Source organism: Hippopotamus amphibius, chromosome 3 (genome assembly GCF_030028045.1).
Source record: "Hippopotamus amphibius kiboko isolate mHipAmp2 chromosome 3, mHipAmp2.hap2, whole genome shotgun sequence".
NCBI classification, from domain to species: domain Eukaryota; kingdom Metazoa; phylum Chordata; class Mammalia; order Artiodactyla; family Hippopotamidae; genus Hippopotamus; species Hippopotamus amphibius.
The window spans coordinates 177,116,570-177,139,543 of NC_080188.1; the positions used below are offsets into that span (position 1 = coordinate 177,116,570).

The 22,974-nt window shown below is 32.2% G+C and overlaps 1 protein-coding gene across 3 annotated transcripts in view; it reads right to left on the reverse strand.

The window, feature by feature from the left end:
- SUCO (SUN domain containing ossification factor) overlaps positions 1-22,974 on the reverse strand; it is a 78,560-nt gene that overhangs the window by 23,400 nt on the left and 32,186 nt on the right. For all 3 annotated transcript variants that reach the window (XM_057727338.1, XM_057727340.1, XM_057727339.1), the window contains 9 exons: positions 22,342-22,409; positions 12,521-12,628; positions 10,870-10,975; positions 8,356-8,376; positions 8,095-8,150; positions 7,526-7,617; positions 6,642-6,707; positions 1,349-1,417; positions 304-394 (listed from right to left, as the gene is read on the reverse strand). In XM_057727338.1, the coding sequence (XP_057583321.1) occupies positions 304-394; positions 1,349-1,417; positions 6,642-6,707; positions 7,526-7,617; positions 8,095-8,150; positions 8,356-8,376; positions 10,870-10,975; positions 12,521-12,628; positions 22,342-22,409 (677 nt within the window). The remainder of the gene's footprint in view (positions 1-303; positions 395-1,348; positions 1,418-6,641; positions 6,708-7,525; positions 7,618-8,094; positions 8,151-8,355; positions 8,377-10,869; positions 10,976-12,520; positions 12,629-22,341; positions 22,410-22,974) is intronic.

The following is a 22,974-nucleotide window of genomic DNA, read 5'->3' on the forward strand; positions in this document are numbered from 1 at the left end:
AATAAAAACAGACCTTTAAAATTTGTCCTCAAACTTATACCTGCAGAGTTAATTATTTGCAATAAGGAAAAGATTAAGTACTATAAATAAAAGAAGTAACACATAGTATCAAAACAACAAACATTTGGTCTGGAGTGAAGTGAATTCCTAGTACCCAAAAAGCAACTCAAAGATGTTTTAAGTGGCAGTGGAATGTCTGTCCCATGATCCAGAGCATCACTTCCCATAAATCATAAGTACCTTTTTATGTATGAGTATACTTAGCTCTCCATCTTAATAAAACTCTAATATAATATAACTTACTCATGTGATGGAACAGGAGTTGAAACAGGAGCTGATTCAGGCATTTTAGGTGCAGCTGTGGCAGTGGCATTCTCAGATATAGTTTTATTTCCTATTTTAAGAAAGATGCCCATATTGAGTTTAATTTTAAAAAGCTATACCATAAAAATATTTCACTGTAACAAATAAAGAACTTTAGTTTCTCATGGAAGAAGAAAAAAGTCAAATACGTTTACTACTGCAGACTTTGTGGGTTTTTTCCATCAAAGTTCTTTTAGAAAGAAATAATTGTAGAAAGTCTACAAGTAGTTCTTATTCTTTCTCAACTTCTCAGATAATTAAAGCAAGTAAGATGACTATGAATTTTGTGTAATCTTACATGATCAATAAGACTGAGTTACTAAAGAGAATGAGAAGAAATAAATGGGTCATTTTAAGTTCGCATTTGGAACAAAATTTTTTTTATTGAAGTGTATTTGACATACAATATTACATTCATTTTATGTGTACAACATAGTGATTTGACATTTGTATACACTGCAAAATGATCACCACAATAAATCTAGTTACCATCTGTCACCATACTGTATTCCCCATGTTGTATATTACAACCCCACGACTTACTTATTTTATAACCAGAATGAAGTATTTTTGAAAACAAAAAAGGGAAGATTGTTTCTCCTTGCTAATAATATTCTTATTTGACATTCTTTAAGGAAATAATTGCTTTCTAAATTGAATTGCTATTTGATAAATAAAAGCATACTTGAAGTACCATTACAGCATCAGAATCTCAGGAGAGAGATAAGGGATAAAATCATTACTTCTATAGCAGGGAAGAGTCAAAAAACAAATTTATGATTTTATATAGACAGGATCCTATTTATTAAAGAGAATTTGTGAAATTCAAATAAACAATGAATAACAGAAGACTGGTAAGTTCCTTTCAATAGTTTCTATATTTCTAAATGAAAAATCAAATTGCTTTCCTTATTAATTAATTTTACTCACTAGGAAGACCCCTGGAGTATCATATATTTAAAAGACCCATAAAATGATTAGGTACCTTCTGTCAGGTCTTCAGTTTTTGCTCCCAGAATATTAGCGGCAATATTCACCATATTTAGAATGGCATCTAAAACAAAATTCAATCAGAAAAAAAATACCAATACACCTAAATATTTTGATGTAACTTAATATCAGATAGTAAAAAACCATTTGTAATGGTCTTTTTGCATTATTTGGACTAATTACCTTTTTGCTCACCTTACTATGTAAGTCCAGTATAGGACACAAATTTCAGGCAAAAAGTATTAAGCATAAATCTGAATTTTTACATTCAGAAGGATTTTAAAATTTAATCATACTTTTTTGTAAAACCTCCCCAAACCTTTTTAGCAAACACTACCTTCAGCATATTATAAAATTCAAGTATAATACGACATATAGCTTGCGCTGAGACATGAAAGAAATGTGACCACCAAAATTCGTATTTTACAGAAAGGCCTTTTTTCCTTTAGACAGGTTCTACCGTTTAAAGCAAAAACAAAAAAGCCTGAAGAAATAAAAGTTTTTCCTAAACATGTGACTATCATAGGTAAAAATAAATAAAATGGGAAGATTATCATCCAAAGGACAGCAGAAAGACTTTATTTTCAACTATGAACATAAAATATCTACCTAATACGGTTAAATCCCAAATTGACACTGCATAGAATCATGTCTTTGATGACTTTAACAATGTTTTGTGGACAATAAATGACAAATTCTTTTGTGAACAGGGTAAGTATGGGCATGGGCAGATGAATTAAAAGTCAAAGTCATAAAACTTAAGTTTTGTAGGTAAAGCAATTTGCACACTTGCTAATTCTTCCCCTCTTTCCAAAGAGGATATGTCAGTGATGAGTACAATGCTACAAACCTCAATACCTATACAGATGGCTGCAGGTATGTGAGGACCACAAAATGACAGAATTCCATAAAAAGCTGGTTGAGAACAGAAGACTTCCTTCTAGTAATATAATGTAATTTCAAGGGAAATTAACTTCCAACTCCAATCTCATCTCTGAAATTCTACTAGAAGTTAATTCACCAGGTATTTCTCCTATTAAAATACTAAGATCTGGCAGGGGCTACATACTAAGCCTCATCAGTTTTTTCCATTTTAAAAAGTTTCCTTTCCTAAAAGAGATCCATAGAGTTTTCATCACAATTTCATGAAAACCACAGACGTTGAGAAGTAGGAAAGGATCTAAAGAAGGAAAAGCTAGCACATCAAGAAGGTTGGGAACAAATCAAGTACTGTCACCTTGCGCTGATACTGTAAACATCTGCTTTATGGTAGATAAAAATAGTAAGAGATTTTAGACTTTTAAAAGTGATAACTAATAAAGTTATTAATTTTAATCTTTACATAACTATGATTCTATAATCTGAAGGACAAGCAGTGGTATTTTGTTTCCAATCATTAGTTTAACATACAAAAGCTTTATATTTGCTTTTTCAATACCTAGGATTATAGGTCAACCTTGCCCTTTGACCTGGCAAATTGTTAAACAGAGAAAAAGTCTTGGATCTTAGGCTAAAGAGATGTGCTCAGCACGAGATAAAAACAGGAATGGAAACTCTTATTTTCTTACAAACCAAAATAAAGTAGCAATGGAAACTCTGCTATTTTTTCATAAATCCAATTTTAATGTCAACCAATATTGCAATAGTACTATCTGATCCTCTACTTAGCCTGACGCCTGAAGTTCAGTCAAAACTGACTACTTCACAGAACCCAAATTTGGAATCAAGTCTATACTCTAAATCCCTTGTGCTTCAAAGGGCAATCTTACCTCAGATTTCAAATTTTTTGCATTTAAATTTTTTGGTGGTATTCTTAAATTTTTTTTAAAAAAATCTGTATCTATTAATCTGTGTAAAGAAAGAAGCTTTAGAATATTACTTTTTAACCTAAATTTTAATACTAGTACCTACAGTAAAGAAGATTTATACTACCCATCATTTAAAAATATTATTTATTGTCACCATTTCAGGGGATCACTTGGTAACAAAAGCAAAATCTGTCAAATTTCTTCTTTCTCAGACCATCTAACCTGTAAGAAATAACCTTGCTATGTTCATAGAACACTGCCAAATATAGTCTTTTTCTTTTATCTTTTGAGAGAAAGCAGCTCTGTGAATTTTCTTACCATTTTCACTGCATTCAAACATGACTGACTGCTTGTCATGATGGTAATCTGGCCACTAAAATGCCTTCAGAAAGGCTGAAGGGTAAAAGTAGTAATTTGGAATGTAGTGCCAAACTAGATACCTGGCCTTAATTTCTCATGGATTAGCCAACTCCTTTCTCTTTGAGTTGGGCAACTATTCATCCCATCCCATTCCTTTAGGGATTAAATTCTCCTAGGGACCAAATATCAACATGTTATACTCAGTCTTCAGCACACCAATGGCTCTTTTTGATACAGAAAACAAAACTGCCTATGTTACAATACAAGACAAACCAATGCAAAAACTACTTCCTCCCATGTGTGCAGAGCTACCTCTGCAGCATGCCTACCTTCATTCTCTTTTCCTTCTAGGACCTTAAAATATATACATTCATAAAAAGTACTCTAACTTAAAACAAAAACTATACTTTGTCTTAAACATATACCGAAACAGAAACAGAAACCTGGCCTTTAGCAAATCTGATGATTCTAATAAAATGCAAACCATATTTAGGAGTAAAGGCAGACTTGCAAGAATATCAAAATAGAGAGTGGTCTGGAAGATCCACATGACCAAGCACAAGTAGAGTAGAGTGCTACAGAGAATTTCTGTTGATGTAAAATATTTAAACGTTCTGTTTCAAGAATATAAACAAAAGATTCTGGCAGAAGAGTTGCCAGAACTGGCATACGTAAAAGCCAAGAATGCTACTTTAAGATAGCACTTTCTCCCTTTCTGGCAGTTTAGTAAATTATATAATATCAAAAATGCCTAAATATGCAGCATGCATGCTCTTTGACAACCAATTCCCATCAGAAGCAACATACTCTGGTGACATATATTTCCTATGACTACTAATTGCTCTATAGCAGAAGGAAAAAAGGATTTCTCTTTAGATTAAAGCCACAGAATTCTGTTTTGGAGACATTATGTAAATGTTAAAAATAAATTAGGTGCAAAATTGGCCGATTTCAAGCTAATTTAGAAAGTGGTGATGATTATAGTCAAATTCAGACATTCTAGTGCCAGAGACTAGCTCTTTGGCCTGATTCCACTTTGTTATTTTCTCCTTTAAGTTATATTACATTAGAGGCAGTAACTAGGTCAGCCTCAAAACCAGTCCTAGACTCTTCAGAGAAAACCAGAAGGATACAGATATAGAAGGCAGCAGTGTTAGGTCATGCCTATAAACTTTATGACTGCAAAGTCTTATCACTCAGCTACTACTGCCTCTCTTGTTCTAAAACTTCAAGAAACAGAGATCTTTTTAAACCCCATTTTTTCATGCTTAGGCTCAGCTGACATCCTCCCACCCAAACTGTCTCACTACACAAAATCTTTCAACATATAGAACGCTGGAAGGTAAACGGACTGCCCTTCCAGAAAGCCACAAAAAGAAATGAAACAAGAAACACACCTTCAAGGAAAAAGATCCAAAAAGTAGGATCTAAAAAATTCTATGTCTCATTAATTAATACATTTGTCAGAGAAGTGATTACAAATAGGGAAATGTCCTCCACTGAAAACGTTTTAATGGTGTCTTGGAGTTCGTTCCATAGGAAGGTAGAAAAAGAAAGCAAGAATATCAACAGAGTTTTCCTGTATCTAAAACTATAGTAAGTCATTACTTCTGGGAGGTTCCCCTTCCTTTCCAGTAACCACTGGAAACTAGAGAACTTTTAGTCTGGGGCTATTTTTTTGACCCATAAAATAATAATGCCTCCTCACAGTTAAGTCAGCATTATTGAGCTATGATATCATGACTATTATATAACAGAGTTTATTATTACAAATTTAAGGACACAAACAATATTAATATCCAGATAAATAAAACAGCATCATTTTCTCACTCCTAAAGAACTATACCCCATAGCAGTGAATGAGGCACCTGTTTTTAATGCTATCATCAGCTAGATATAGCTAAGAATTCTACTTAAAAGTAGTCAATAATATCTAAAAAGTCAGTTAACTAGCAACAGTGTAAAACAAAATATATTGAGCTAATCTGTTACAAAGTTAAATATTGCATAAAAGCATTCCCTTTATACAGGTATTTTTAACATCCTTCTTAGTATTTCCTAAAAAGTCTACTGAAATCTATAGTCTTCTATGGTGAGGAAGAGGACAAGAAGGGAAGGGGAAAAAAATAAAAGATGAAAAGAAAGAAAAGTGACTCAACTCCATATCATGCAGCCACCCAAATATCTAGCTAAGTATGTGTACTCCTGGTTGAGTATCTTAAAAAGCTGTAAGGACAATGTACACAGTGAGACTGGGATTCAAGCAATTCAACTCACTAAGAGTAAAAGAAATGCACAGTCTTCTATTTTACTAAGATTTACTTTCATTAAATTCAATTATTAATCTCCAAATAAAAAGAAAACTCCAGGAAGTTCCATTTTCTTCAGGAATAACCAAAAATAACAAATATAAAATGTAGTACCTACCTGCATTCTAACAGTAAAAATAAAGTGTCAGCTGGTACTGGTCTTTCCAGGAGTCTACTTAGCTAGCCTACCACTAAGTTCAGATAACAGGTTGGCATGACAAACTAAACAACTATCTTAGTCACTGTTTTTTTTTTTTTTTTTTAGTTTACAAAGAGTATATTATTATTACTATTATTGCTACTCCTTGGGAATCATTATTATAAATAAGAACAGCCTTTATGTTTTACAATTAGATAGGAAATTAACCATATCCATACATTAACAATCCTCATTTGGTAGGATTTCACTGATGAGTATCACCTCTAAAACTAATTCCTTTCCCATCCCATATGATTACCCAGATGCTCATACTTATATGATCTAGGACCTCTTTAATAATTCTTTCCCCAAGTAAATTCATAGCCCTTCTTTACTGCAAGGAATTTGCCTAAAAATATAACTGCTTAATTTTAGTAGAAGGACCAACCTGTGCTTGCATTTTTTCCTCTCCTTTGTTTTCATATACTCTTCCTATTTTACTCCCATAGAAATACGTTTCAAAAGTATTTTCTTTGATTTCAACTCAAAGTTCAACACTGGGAGAGTAGAAGCCTCCTTAACTATACCGCAACAAAATGTTCATAAATGCCAGGAAAAAAAAGTTGAGAAATACTTTAATAATAGTGACTAGCAAAACCCCAAAATACTCACTTGTAGCAGAACCAAGAAGATTTTTTGAGGATTTATCCTCCCCAGTATTATAATCCAATGGGTAATCTGTTTAAAGAGAAAATGAAGGTAATTATGATGAGAACTATCTCCAATATATTTAAAAGCTCTAATTATATCCTGTCAAAGTCAGCTGATATTTAAAACAATTTTATAATTCTCATTACACATCTAAAACACATTCACAAAGAGAAAATGAAATTCACAAGCCATTTATCAAACAGATGTAAACCAAGGAAAATATTTCTACTGCTTACCAAAATTTTAATCACATTTTAAGACTTTTATTCAAGCTTTCAATGTAGTTTTACCAAACCCTAGTAAATGTCCTCATTTCACTTATGCAAAAACTAGGGAAGGGGAAAATTAGATTTTTCAGACTACAGTTAAGACATCTTAGAACAAGAACTTGATAAAGTAAAAATGGAGGGTGTCATAAAACCTTCAACCTCTGCAGGCTCATGGGAGTTTCTCAAAAACTCAGGCCTCAATATGCTTGCTCTTAGGCTAAAGACAAATCAAAGAAATTAATTCTCAATTTTACTATTTCAGTTGCCTTATGAGTAACGGATTTTGGGGCCTGGCATAGGGATATAACCATAATTTATAGCACTGATGTTATGGAAGGGAGTTCCAGTCACAAATGACTGACTGATAAGCTTGGCAAATAGCTCAATTTACAAAGCAGAAAATTATTTTAGAAAATAGGTTTAAGAAAAAATTAGTTACTAGGGTTAAAAACAAGTAAAAAACTAGAGACTAAAGACAACCATCATATTGATATTTTTAAATAACCTACATTTACCCATTACCATTAGATTTTAAAAAGCAAAAAAATATACATAGTCACTTTTAAAGTCACTTACCATAGTCCTCATCAAATAGTTCTTGACGTTCTGACTGGTACTGGGAATCAGCAATCTCTTCATATTCTTCCACCATGCTAGTGCCAAATACCCTATTAACAACAATTTCATTAAAGTCTTTCAAAACTAAACAGTTGTTAAGACTCATCCCTTCATAGTAAATGAACAAAATATATTAACTTTGGTTATGTTCTGAGGGCCATTAACTTCTGTACTCAAAAATAATGACCATTTCTCAATCCACTGTTTCCATTAAAATGTTAATCTATTTAAGGCACTTAAAAATATAATGACCAAGTTTTGTACTGGTCTAAAATGTTTCCATACATTATCATCATATCAGGCAAGCTAAATTGAACACATAAAATGAAGGTTCTTTCTTCTTAACGAAGGAAATTTTTACATCTTTCTAAACTGTATTCAACACCAAGAAAGGTTTAGCAGCTTATAGTTCTATGATGTTATCTTCACATAGTAGAACACTATTTCTTCACTTTAAATATAGTGGGATTTTTATATATCCCTCTTTTTCTTTTTAAACCACTCAGTAAATTCTTTTGTTCTGTTACCTTATAAGGCTTAATGGACAAAAGTGCTCTGATCCAAAATGTGATACCAACTCCACCTAAAGAATAAAAGCACATGAAATGGGAGCCAGCACAGTGCACGTGAGATTATCTAACAATATATTCAGTTTTTTCATTATAACATTTCTAAAAATAAAGTACTCATTTCCCCAAAGAAATCAATACTTGTAAATTTCTGCTTTTTGCCATGCAATAATATGCCATGCCCTGTTATTTAATATTGCAAAAGAGAAGGTTGCTAACCTTTATGTACTTGATGAACATCTGAAGCAAGAGAAAGGAAAAGAAAAAGAAATCAGTTCCAAAGGCTGGATAACATGCCATAAGCAACATTTAATATTTGTAAATTATTGTATAATTAAGGTACAGAAAGCAATGTACTATGATGGATAACATTGTAGTACTCTTATATTTCTTTGCAGAAAACAAAGCAATGATTTAAATTTTTACCATCACAACTAGAAAGTATAGTCTAACTGTAATGAAATAAATTAACTTTAACCTAAAATTCATTGCTGCTGTTTTATTTATCCATTAGATATGAAAGCATTCTAAAAGTAATTAGTAAAGAGTACCTAGAAATAACCTGTCTTATATTACTTTAAATATTATAGATATGTTACCATGTACATACCTACATATGAATTTGTATATTGATACATATGTGGCTACAGATATCTATGAACAACATATTGATAAAAAGATTAACATAATATGAAATGATATTTATTCTTGCACAATACTGTATACGAACTGTTTTAGGGAAAGCATGAACTTTCGATATGCTATGCTATTTCAAGTATAACTTATAGAACTAGAAGATATTTATCAATCTATTTTTAAAATATAAATTATTAAAAAGTATTTTGTAAATTTGGGTTTAGTTCTTTTGGGATGAGGAAAACCTAGGTAAACTTATATAACATATATCAGTATAAAATGAGAATCAGAAGTAAATGTTTTTTGCTTTTAGACTTAATTCTACCAAAAAGGACTTTTAAGAAAACCAGCCATCAAAATGCTCTATCATCTCCCATCATAAAGAGGACAAAGTAAGGTGTTTTATATGGGATTTTTTGTATCACCAATAAAATGCTCTTCCATTATTAACAAAGTAGATGGTATAAAGAATGATTCTTGGAACTATTTCATAACATGTGAGTTGTCAATTGTAAAATTAGGCACAATTTTATCACCTGCCAAATTACTTAAAAAATGTTTTTTCCTCATCACAGTGTAGAAACTGTGCTATATAAGAAGGCATTAAACTGTTTCAGTATTCACTTTAAAAAAAACTAAAAATGTACCTTCATTTTTCTGAACACTGTTGAATCATTAATTGAGAATATCAGCTTTACTTTAAAAACAGCATCTTTATAAAAGCATTTTTATACGGAGACTAGGAATACTACAAGTTTACCCATTTATAGAAGCCAATTGAATACATGCTTAAAAAAAGACACAGACAGTAAAATCCCAAACGACAAGTAGGTAGCTGTAAGTTTCCACATTTAAAGAAGAAAAAATTAGAAAGAAAATTAGAGCTGCTGTCATTCCAAAAGGTCTTATTATTAACGCAGTTGTACTTTAAGGTATGGTTGTATTATTTTAATGAAAAAAAGGAGGAAATAAGAAGAGAAAGAAATTCCCATATTTTGTCTAAATTCAATTTAAGAGTGATAATTCTACTATTGTAGATAATTCCACCTCTACACTGGTGGAGGAAGCAGCAGGAACTTATTTATTTTTGATTTTTACTAGAGTATAGTTGATTTACAATGCTGCAGTAGCTTCTCATGTACAGCAAAGTGTATCAGCTGTACATATACATATATCCACTCCTTTTTAGATTCTTTTTCCATATAGGTCATTACAGAGTATTGAGAAGAGTTCCTTGTGCTATACACTAGGTCCTTATTGGTTATCTACTTTACATACAGTAGTGTGTATCTGTCAACCCCACCCTCCACTTTCCCCCATGGGCAACCATAAGTTTGTTTTATACATCTGTGACACTATTTACCTTTTATACACAAGTTAATTTTTTTTTCAAGATTCCACCTATAAGTGATATCATATGATATTCATCTTTCTCTATCTGACTTATTTCACTTAGTATGACAATCTCTAGGTCTATCCATATTGCTGCAAATGGCATTATTTTGTTCTTTTTTATGGTTGAGTAACATTCCACTGTATATATGTACCACAACTTCTTTATCCGTTCCTCTGTTGACAGACATTTAGGTTGCAGCAGGAATTTAAATGGTTAAAACTTTATTTGAAATTGTTATTTAGGCAAATAATATTTCACTTGAATATACAAAAGCAAAAACCTATAATGATAAATAACTAGATATTAAAATGGAAATGATCTTAGAATCAGATTCTAATAAGAAATCAGACCTGCTTTAAAGACTGCAGTGACTAACTGGTTTGGGTTTTAGTGTATAAAGTAATATAATACTATGAAGATGACATTTTATTTCAGGCCTCCAAAAATATTAAGAGTTATAATTTGGAATTTCATCAGAGCCACATATATCAAAAAACTAGCCTAGGTTTCCGGTTATACAAAAGGGAATGTATTAGTTTTTGTCACATAAAATTATATATCCAAATAAGAATTGTTTTATTAAAAAGAATACTGCAGTAAATTTCCTCTTAATTTTTCTTATTTCTAAACAGGTGAGGTACAAAGTATGAATAATAGATGTGAATCATTATAGAACACAGTTCTGTAAATATAAACATTACCTTCACATATTTTGCATACATCTGTTCATCTAAAGGGAAACTCTGGACATTCCTCTCATCTCTACCATGGAAAGTACCCAGCTTAATCCATTTATTTGTGGGGTACCTAGAAAATATAAGATAAAAATATTCCTTTTTAGAAAATCATAAATCACATTGAGAAGTTCCAACACATTTTCAGAAGAGATTCTGTACATTTTTTTCCCTCTCTAGGTAAACACTCTCACTTAACACAGTTTAAATATGAGTTAAGCATCGAGTTGAATAAACACATTTTCTTTTCCTCTGACAGATTCCTCCTTTTGAGGAAAGACTGTCTTGAAAAATTACACCATTATCAAAAATAGAAGACAGGGGAAGACAAAAGCAGGACCAGGACTGTTTCTTGGGGTTTGGGAACGCATCCAAATAAACTGGAGGTTTTAAAACAGAAAGCAGTTAAGAGATTGTTTTGGAAAAATGAGGTACTACTCTTCACGTATCAATAAGTGTGTGATGACATAAAGTATAAGTACTGGTGGAAAGGGAAAAAGAAAAGAATCCTTTACTATCATATATGAATTTCACAGCTCTTACATAGCTCTTCCCCCTTTCAGAGGAAATCTTACGTAAAAGCCCCAAACTATTATTTTTGTTTACTACAACATTTAAAGAATCCCTCAAAGTAATGAGTGTTCTCTTATCACATAAAAAAAAAATACACTTTACTTGTCAAAGCTGAACATGTTCATCTGACATATAAGAAAATTACAGCTTAGAGAAAAGGAAGTGATCTGAGCAAGGTTAGTAATCTTGAGAATTCATTTCAAAAACTGTATATAGGCAATGCTAAGTGTGGGGTGGGGTAAGAAACACCACAGAAAACCCTTAATGATCAATGACAAAAGAATGGTTAAATAAAAAAAACAGCATCCTACATGGTATACTATGGGCCTCAAAAAGTATTTTATGGAATGAATAAACACCTCATTGGGAAGAAAATATCAAGTATTCATTAAAAATGATGTGTTTAAAACACAAAAGGATATTTCAAGACGTAAGCATTAAAATCTGATTTTTTGGTAGAATTATAAATATATAAATGTGTAGAAAAGACTGGAAGGAATGTATTAAAATGCTAATACAGTTACCTTTGGTTGATAGGATTGGGGTTCTATACCAAATTCCTTACAATGTATGTTTATTTATCTTAATATCACTCATATACACCAAAGCTTTTAAAATATACTTTAACAAAAATATACCTCATGATATAAAATGAAGTACTCACGTATGTTTTTAGTAACTTTTTAAGAAATGTTTGGAAGCAATAGAGCATAATAACTAAAAGTAAGGACTTTAAAGTCACAGATCTATGTTTGAATCTCGGTTGTCCAAGTCACAAGTCATGTGACCTAGGCAAGCTACTTAATCTCTCCTTATGTGTTTCCTCATCTCATAAGGGAATAATATCAGAGCGCTGTTATAAGCACTGTGTAAGTTACTGGAAGTAAACTAACAAGTGCCTATCCTACAACAGTATTACTACTGTCCTTAAAAACCGATACAAGTTGATTAAAATAAAAAATAAAGTTTTAAAACATGACCCATTTAAAAAATTTTCATTTGGAGATCCAACATAAACTCTTCAGAAACCAGCTTAAGAGTTTACCTGTCACTGATAGAAACCAGAAAGTCTTTAGGAGTAGAAGAAAATAATTCATAATTTGCAATATCAAGCTGTTTCACTTGAATTGGCTCACAGAGTTCAATAACAAACCTTTAAAAAGAACACAAGACAATTATTTAGATAAAACAACCAAAATAACAGTTCATATTAAACATGACATTAATAGCTTACATAAACTAGATGTCCATTAAGTTATTAAAAAAATGTAAGGAAGGAAAAGGATTTGAAACCTTGGTTATAAATAAAGAACACCCTTAAGCATTTTCCAAGCATATCATTAGCGGGAAAAAAAAAGATACTGATTTTGTCCTAAAATATTTTTTTAGAAGATTCTTTTCTAATGACAAAGCTCATTCTTGGAGAAGGAATGACTTGACTAAGAACAGCTAGTAAGAGTGTAACCTGACTAGTCTAGGGGGTGGTTTGGCCATATTGTCTCAAAATGTACCATAGCCTTTGATTCAGCAATATACTTTTAGAAATTTAATCTATGGACACATGACTCCAAATGATCACTCTTTTATATACATCTTAATAAATATAACAAAGCACAGTTTATAAAAGCAGGTGGGAAAAGTCAACCTAAATGTTTACCACAGAGGATTGATGAACAAATTATGGCCCCATCCAGACAATGAAATACCAGCTATTAAAAATGGTACAAGAAACTATACATTCCATTTATATAAAAGTCTAAAAAATATAAACTAATATATAGTGATAGAAAACAGATCTGTAATTGCTATGGGGGTAAGGGCTGGGAGGAAAAAATTATAAAGGGGCATGAGGACTTTTGGGGAAGATAGATATGCTTATTATCTTCATTGTGGTGATGGTTTCATAGATGTATAAATGTTAAAACTTATCAAATTGTACACTTTAACACTTAGAAATTTATTTTACACGTTTTTTATATGTTCATCATGCCTCAAGAAAGCTGTTTTAAAAAATACAACAAACTAGTGAATAAAACAAAAAAGAAGCAGACTCACAGTTACAGGGAACAAACTAGTGGTTACCAGTGGGGAGAAGGAAGGGGAGAGGGGAAATAGGGGTATGGAAGAGGGAAAAAAAGGGTTATTATGGGATTATATGAAATCATGTGTATGAAACTTTTGAAAAAAATGCCACGAGATATATATTTATGGATATGGAAAAGATGCCACAAAACACTGCTGTTTAGGAAAAAATTAGAAGTATGGTTCTACATGGCATTTGGGGAAAAGAAATACTCATGACATTCAGCAGTCTAATCAATACTTTAATAAACTATTATATCAAATTAGATTATATATACTGACAGTTAAATGTTAAATAAATTAAAAGCTTTAAAATTAACATATTGTGTTAGTCTTGGAGAACAACAGAACTGAGTTCCAGGAGATGGTAAGAACTGCTACGATTCAGAGAAAAGCTCACGAAGAAAAGTAAACTAACATTAGCTGAATGCTTACTCTTGGTCAGATACCATGTTAGATGATTTATATCCATCCTTTGATTTAATTCTTACAACGAAATTGCAAAGGACACTATCTCCATTTTATAGAATCATTCAATAATCACTAACTGGTTCCTTGACATTTTCCCCTTCTGCCTTTTTAGTAACAGAACATGTCCCCAACTCCAAAAGATGTAGCCAAGCATAGGGCCACCCATCAAAGACTGTTCTTATCAGTCTTTGCAATGTTACTTAGTTATGGATGATGGGATGTGAGCAGAAGTATGCAGTGCAACTTCCAGGTCAAGCCTTTAAAAGGAAGCTGCTACTTCTCCATTTGCTTTCTCCTACCTTAGAGGCTAAAATGAGGATGTGGTAGGAAGAAATCATCTCAGCAATGCAGGCAGGGACAATATCTCAGGGGTGACAGAAAAACATGACAGAAGGTGTGTGGGTCCTTTCATTGTTCTCTGTTATACCCTACCAAGCTTGAGGTTTTTAATGTCAGAGAAAATAAAATATCTTTTTTAAACCAGTTATTTGGTTTCTGTTAAAGCAGCAGAATCAAGAGCCCTAAATGTCATTTAGCCTATAAGCAGTAAAGCTAAAAGTCAAAACACACATCTACCTGGCTCCAAAGCCTAAACACTGTCCATACCACCACAATACCCTGCGGAGAGGAAACTGAAGAAAATCAGACTCAGGACTTTGCTTTTTATCTACAATGGTGCAAATAAATCCAGAAGAGCACTAAGAAGAAAAAAGCAAATTCTCCCCACCTCCTTTTTTTTGGATACAATGTTCTTGATTTCTAAGAAGATAGGAGCTATATTACTATCAGTTAAAATAAACTTCTGGACAAATGTGTTATCAGGTGTAAAGAGTCAATTCACCAGAAAGATTTAACAATTCTAAAACCTGTATGAAACTAACAGACTCATAATATATAAAACATTAGTACACATGCACTTATTCCTCATGAAAGTTGATTTTAAAATGCTTTCTTATCTTACTGCCTCATCTTTTATATTTTCTTAGAGGCAGATAACACTATGTAAATTAATAGAATTACATATAAAAGTTGACAAATCTAATTTCAACATACTCCTTATTTATAGGTCAGGAATTTTAAAAGATCAGTAAAGTAGCAGATCTAAACATAGGAGTAGTTTGATAAAATACCATGTGTCAAAATTTAGATGACATGAACATAAGGCATCTACAAATTCAATGCAATCCCTATCAAAATACCAATGGCATTTTTCACAAAACTAGAACACGTAACTTTAAAATTTATGTGAAAACACAAAATACCCCAAATAGCCAAAACAATCTTGAGAAAGAACAGAGCTGGCAGAATCACATTCCCTGACTTCAGACTATACTGCAAAGCTACAAAGAAAAGATATTTAAAAATAAGAGAATACCATAAACAGCTTTATTACAAAAACTTTCAAAATGGATTAAAGACAAATTCCTAGAAAAATGTAAATAATTTACCAAAACTAACTCGAGAAGACACAGAAAACCTATATATCTCATAATTATTTATTTTAAAGGTAGTTTTTAAACCTTGCCATCTGTTCACACAAGTATAAAATAGTGCATGCACAAGCTTATTTATAACTGGCAAAAGATCATAAACAACCCAAATACCATCAACAGAAGACTAGTTAAATCCTGGGAAAATCATATAATGGAATTTTATGCAGCTATAAAAAGAAATATGAGAAAATTTTATATGAGTGAAACAGAAACATGACCAGATATTTTTAAGTTAAAACTTAGTTCAAGGTGACATAGTATGTATAATATGCTACTATGAAAAGTGAGAGATAAATAAAAATCTCTACTTTTTTGCATAAAGAAACTGAAAAGATATCCAAAAATTTAACACTGAATAGGAAGACAGATGACAGACTGGAAGTATATTTCTTACTGTAACTCCCCTACTTCTTTTAAATACCTTTTTGGGTTTGAGCCATGTGAATGTACTAAATATTTATTTTTGATATCACATACCTAATTTAAAATTAACATCTTCCCAGAGGCCTGGAAGGTTTTACAGCTGAATTTCAAACTTAGAACATACTGAATCTTGAGAAAAAAGACAAAGCTGGAGATACCACGCTCCCCAACTTCAGACTGTACTACAAACCAACAATAATCACAAGAGCATGGTACTAACACAAAAACAGACACATATATCAATGGAACAGTACAGAGAGCCCAAAAGTAAACCCATGTACTTATGGTCAATTAATCCATGACAAAGAGGACAAGAATATATAATGGAGAAAAGACAGTCTCTTCTATAAGTGGTGCTAGAAAAACTGGACAGCTAAATGTAAAACAATGAGATTAGAACATTTCCTCACACCATACACAAAAATCAACTCAAAATGGATTAAAGACCTAAATGTAAGGCCTGAAACCATAGACCTCCTAAAAAAGAACATAGGCAGAATACTCTGACATAAATCATAGCACTACTCTTTTGAATCTGTCTCCTAAGGTAAAAGAAATAAAAGCAAAAGTAAACAAAAGCTTTAGCAAAGGAAACCATCGACAAAACAAAAAGACAACCTACTGAATGAGAGAAAATATTTGCAAATGATATGACTGATAAGGGGTTAATATCCAAAATTTATAAACAACTCATACAGCTTGATATTAAAAAAAAAAAAACAAAGAACCCAATTTAAAAAAGGGCAGAAGACCTGAATAGACATTTTTCCAAGAAGATATGGCCAACAGGCACATGAAAAATGCTCAACATGGCTAATCAAATGTGCAAATTAAAACCACAATGAGTTATTCACCTCACACATATCAGAATGGCCATGACTGAAAAGTCTACAAATAACAAATACTGGCAAGGATGTGGAGAAAAAGAGAACCCTAGCATACTGTTAGTGGGATTATAAATTGGTGCAGCCACTGTGTAACAGGGTATGGAGGTTCCTCAAAACACTAAGAATAAAACTACCATACAATCCAGCAATTCCACTGCTGCGTACGCATCTGAAGAAAACAAAAACATTAATTTGAAAAGATACATGCACCCTAATGTTCACGGCAGCATTATTTACAATTGCCAAGATATGGAAGCAACCTAAATGTCCACCAACAGATGGATAAAGATGATGTGGTCTACATATACAATGGAATACTACTCAGCCATAACAAAGGATGAAATAATGCCATTAGCAACAATGTGGATGGACCTAGAGAGTACTATGCTTAGTAAAATAAGTCAGACAGAATAAAGACAAATACTCTATATTATCACTTAAATGTAGAATCTAAAAAATAAAACACACTAATGAATATAACAAAAAAGAAACAGATTCACAGATATAGAGAATCAACTCATGGTTAACAGCAGGGAGAGGGAAGGTGAGGGGCAACATATGGGTACAGAATTCAGAGACACAAACTACTATGTATAGAATATATAAGAAACAAAGATATACTGTATAGCATGGGGAAATATAGTCATTATTTTGTAATAACTTTAAATGGAGTATAATCAAGAAAAATACTGAAGCACTATGTTCTACACCCGAAACTAATATAGTTTTGTAAATCAATTATATTCAGTTTAAAAAAAAAAGCAGGACATATCTAATAAGTACTAGGTTAGATGCACTGCTTTCAAAACAAGGAATAAGACGAAACTGCCTAAGACTCTGCGCTCCCAATGCAGGGGGCTCTGGTTTGATCCCTGGTCAGGGAACTAGATCCCACATGCATGCCACAACTAAGGAGTTCGTGTGCTGCAACTAAAAGGCTGACAAGCCATAACTAAGACCCGGTGCAACCAAATAAATAAATTAAAAAAAAAAGAAAGAAAGAAATCGCCTACTATCACTACTCACAAGTTTCTCAATGATCTAGCCAGCATGTGATGACAATAAGAAAGTAAAATACAATGAAAAGGATTAGAAATTTTTAAAAAGGAAAAAAAATATGTAGGGAAGCTATAATTTTCTATGTGGAAATCCCCGAAGATTCTACATATAAACTATTAAAATAAGAGAATATAAGAAGGTAGTTGGATATAAGATTCACACATAAAAAATAACTGGATATCTAAACATAACAAAATTTTTTTAAAAGATATTTAGAATTGTAACAAAAAATAGATACCCACAAATGAATGTATTAAAAAATATACAATACTTTCATGAAAAGTTTAAAAGATAACATAATTGAAAGACATTAAAAACAACTTGAAGAAAGATATGCCCTATTTATGGTTAAGAAAACTCAATATCTAAAAGTCACCTAAAGATTCAATACAATTCCAAACAAAATCCAACGGGATATTTGGGAAATTCAACAGAATACATCTAACATTTATAAGAAAAAAGAGAAGCAAAAGAATAGCCAAGTCAGTCTTGAAGAATATGGTACAAAAACTTGCTCTCCCAGGTATTAAGATTTATAAACCTAAAGAAAGTGTGGTGTTACTGCAGGTAATGATAAACTGACCAATGAAACAGAGCAAAGAGTACAAAAACAAATCCACATATATAAGGGAACTTTATGATAAAGGTAGCATTGTAAATCAGAGGGAAAAGTGTGAACTACTGAATAAAGAATTATCTAAACAGAAAAACAGGGAGGAGAGGACGAATACACACCATATTAAAAAAACTATTCCACTAGGATTAAGAAATTAAATGTGAAATGCACAATTTTTAATTTCTAGAGAAATGTAATACTTTTTTTTAACGTTAGAGAGATCTGACACTAAAAAATCCAAACCTATAAGACAGATAAATTCAACCCCATTAAAATTAAAAGTTTGTATCCAGCAAAAGACACTCAAGAAATTGAAAGGACAATTCGCAAACTGGAGAAACGTGCAACATATATAATTTGTATGTCCTATTCAGATTTAAAACTGTTACATTGTATTCATGCTATAAAATATACTGCTATGTCATATGACTTCTATTAGACAGTAAGAAAAATAAACAAATTTATCAACAGAAAATTGAGGAGAAGACAAACATTCAGAGGAAAACAAAAGCTGGTGCGTGAAAATATGTTCAATCTCATTAGCTATTAGGGATTGACACCTTTCTACGATTTCAGCCTAACCTGTGAATCAACATTATTTCTAGTACCAGCAACCTCACATAACAGGTGCTCAAGAAACATGGAAAGAATGAAAGGAACAAACGAACAAATGAATGAATGAATGGACAAACTAACAAACGAACAAGAAGGCTCAAAACCCTAAAATGTCAATTATCCTGAAATTCACCTAGAGATTTAATACAATTTCAATAAAAATGCCAGCATAATTTTTTTAGAATTCAACAAGATGATTCTAAAATTTAAAAGAAAAAAAACAAAGGGACAAGATAGTCAAGATACTTCTGAAGTATAAACTTATTCTACCAGATATTAAGATTTATAAAGAGAGACTGTGTGGTCTTAATATACCTTAGGTGGGTCAACCCACTCAAATCAGGTAAAATAAGTTAAAGGTGTTATGAGGTTCTTTAATTATACAATGAAAAGACACATAAATGGATGAGCAAAAAGTAAAATACACAGTAAACACATATACACGAATACATGCTGTCTGTATAAACAGGTAGCTATGATCACTTATTCTGTAAACCAGAATAAAACAAAATGATTGCTTCACATAACTTCACCCCAGCATGTCTTTGCTTAAAATATTGCGTTGGCCAAAAAAGTTCATTCATTTTTTTCCGTAAGATGGCACTTAATTGTCTTTAACTTCATTCGAAACAATTTTGTTAGATTGTACTGTGACAGCTGTCATATCAGTGTACATTTTTTAAAAAACTTATCAAAACTGGTGAATTTTTGTGTAGCCATTTTAATACTGAAGATGGAAGAAAAAAAGCCACACTTTCAGCATATTATGCTTTATTATTTCAAGAAAGGTAAAAACACAACCAAAATGCAAGAAAAGATTTGTGCAGTGTATGGAGAAGGTGCTGTGACTGATTGAACATGTCAAAAGCGGTAGGCGAAGTTTCGTGCTGGAGATTTCTCACTGGAAGATGCTCCATGGTTGAGTAGACCAGTTGAAGTTGATAGCAATCAAATTGAGACATTAATTAAGAACAGTCAATATTATACCACGCAAGAGACAGCCAACATACTCAGTTTCCAAATCAAGCACTGAAAATCACACCAGCTTGGTTATGTGAATCGCTTTGATGTTTGGGTCCCATGTAAATTAAGCTAAAAAAAACTTCTTGAACGTACTTTTGCATGCAGTCCTCTACTGAAATGTAAGGAAAACATTCTGTTTTTACAACAAATTGTGACAGGCGATGAAAAGTGGATACTGTACAATAATGTGGAGCAGAAGAGACTGTGGGGCAAGCGAAATGAACCACCAGCAACCTCACCAAAGGCCAGCTTCATCCAAAGAAGGTGATGCTGTGTATATGGTGGGACTGGAAGGGAGTCCTCTATTATGAGTTCCTTCCAGAAAACCAAACGATTAATTCCAACAAGTACTGCTCCCAATTAGACCAATTGAAAACAGCACTCAACAAAAAGTGTCTGGAGTTAGTCAACAGAAAATGCATAACTTTCCATGAGGATAACGCAAGACCGCAGGTTTCTTTGATGACCAGGCAAAACTGTTACAGTTTGTCTGGGAAGTTCTGATTCACCCGCCGTATTCACCAGACATTGCACCTTTGGATTTCCATTTATTTTGGTCTTTACAAAATTCTCTTAACAGAAAAAATTTCCATTCTCTGGAAGACTGTAAAAGGCACCTGGAACAGTTCTTTGCTCAAAAAGATAAAAAATTTTGGAAAGACGGAATTATGCAGTTGCCTGAAAAATGGCAGAAGGTCGTGGAATAAAACAGTGAATATATTGTACAAAAAAGTTCTCGGTGAAAATAAAAAATTTATTTTTACTTAAAAACCAAAGGAACTTTTTAGCCAACCCAACACAAAATTTTAGAGTGTAAAAATTGAGTTGTTACTGACTACAGGGGCTTCTACACACAAAACAAAAACCCAAAACCCCAAAAACAAAAACCCAAAACCAATTTCCTCAAATTCAATTTACAGACCAAATGGCATATAGAAAAATTAAGTTTTTAAATATTATCCCTTAATACTCTTAAATAGTCTGGTGTTAATTTTCAAATTGAACTTTTTTCAAATTGAACTTAAATATGTATGTTAACAGAAGGAGTGAAAACCAAAAGTAGAAAAGAATAAGCGTTATCTTTAAAGTTTAAAGAGTTTCTTTTTAACTTAGAAAAAGTATATATATTTATTATATTATATATACAGTCAATCAATATGATGGTGGTGATTTACCTCAATTCTTTTTTAAAACAGCTGCTTTTAATCAATGAAATCGAGTAATCTCATAAAATTGTTGGTATATCAAACATTATTTCCCCCATAAATCCATTCCTTTGCCTATATTCTTAATGGCAGAATCACAGATCCAAGCAGTGAACCCAAAATCCAGGGAGATTTACCAGATGCCTCTCTTCTTCACATCCAATTACTAACCAAGAGCTGTCAATTTTATCTTCTCTCTTCTTTATCCAAATTGTCAATGCCTTAATTAAAGCCCTCATTTCTCAGCTGAGCTATGACAACAGGATCCTAACCGGTTTCCCTGCTTCCAACTGCATTATGCTATAGGCCATCTTTTGAGGACAATCCCTACTAAAACACCAGTTAGGTCATGTCATTTCCTTACTTAAAACAAACACTACTCTCCATTGTAGGAAAAACTTCAGAAACTTTTATGCTGGGTATACATAGCATAGGATGGCCTGGTTAATGCTAAACTGACTCTCCTGTCTCATCTTCCATGATTACTCTAATTGTACCTCTATTCTTATAATCACTAAAATAACTTTTTCAGGTTGCTTCTACTTATAGTTGCCCAGAAGAAATGTGCTCCTTTTCGCACTGTCCCCTTATTCTCAAAGTTCATTAATACCTCTGCCTCCCTTATCTATGACTTCCTATGAATTAAAGGAATTCATCCTTCTTGATTCAGCTCAGGAATTACCTCTTCTAGCAAGCTCATCCTCTTCTGCAGTTATGTATCATCTCTGTTCCTATAATACCTTTGCAGCAGTCGTTTTATACTATTTGATAATTGTTTAACTAGATCTGTCAATTTTTTTGCGTGACATCCTTAAAAGGAAAGGCATTTTGTCTTCAATTTTGTACCTCAGGAGCTAAAGGTAAGTACAGTAACAGCACCAACCAATCATAAATGCTTATTAAGTGACTATATGAATAAATCAACCTAATCCTAATATAAAGCTTAATATAATACATATATAGAACACATTATTAAATTTTATATTACTTACCAAATTTTAGTGCTGCAAGGATTCAACATATAAAGATCCATATTTTCTATAAGAATAGCAGATGTGCTCTATTTTTAAAAAGGGGGGAAGGGAATAAATTAAAGAAAAATATTTCAACTCTTAAGCTTTCCAGGTTTTCTATATTTTTAGATCTTAAAATACATCAAAAACTCTGAAATATTCATTTGGGAAGAAAGCATAAAAGTGGCTAAAATTTACAAGTTTTGTCTATACTGTGCTAAGTTAGCCTTATAACAAAATATTTAAAATTAAATGTTAGTATAGAGGAAAAATGGTTTTTCTATTAAATATTTCCTTCTGCAAATTTCACAGAAGTTTTAAAAGTTTAAAAACAGAGTATATGCCCTTCAGTAGGTGAATGGATAGACTGTGGTACATCCAGACAATGGGATACTATTCAACACTAAAAAGAAATGAGCTATCAAGCCATGAAAAGATATGGATGAAACTTAACTGCATATTACTAAATCAAAGAAGCTATACATATGGTATGAGTTGAGGTATATGACATTCTGGAAAAGATAAAACTAGGGAGATGGTAAAAAGATCAGTAGTTGCCAAAAGTTGGGGGAAGGTACAAGTGAATAGGTAGAGCACAGAGGATTTTTAGAG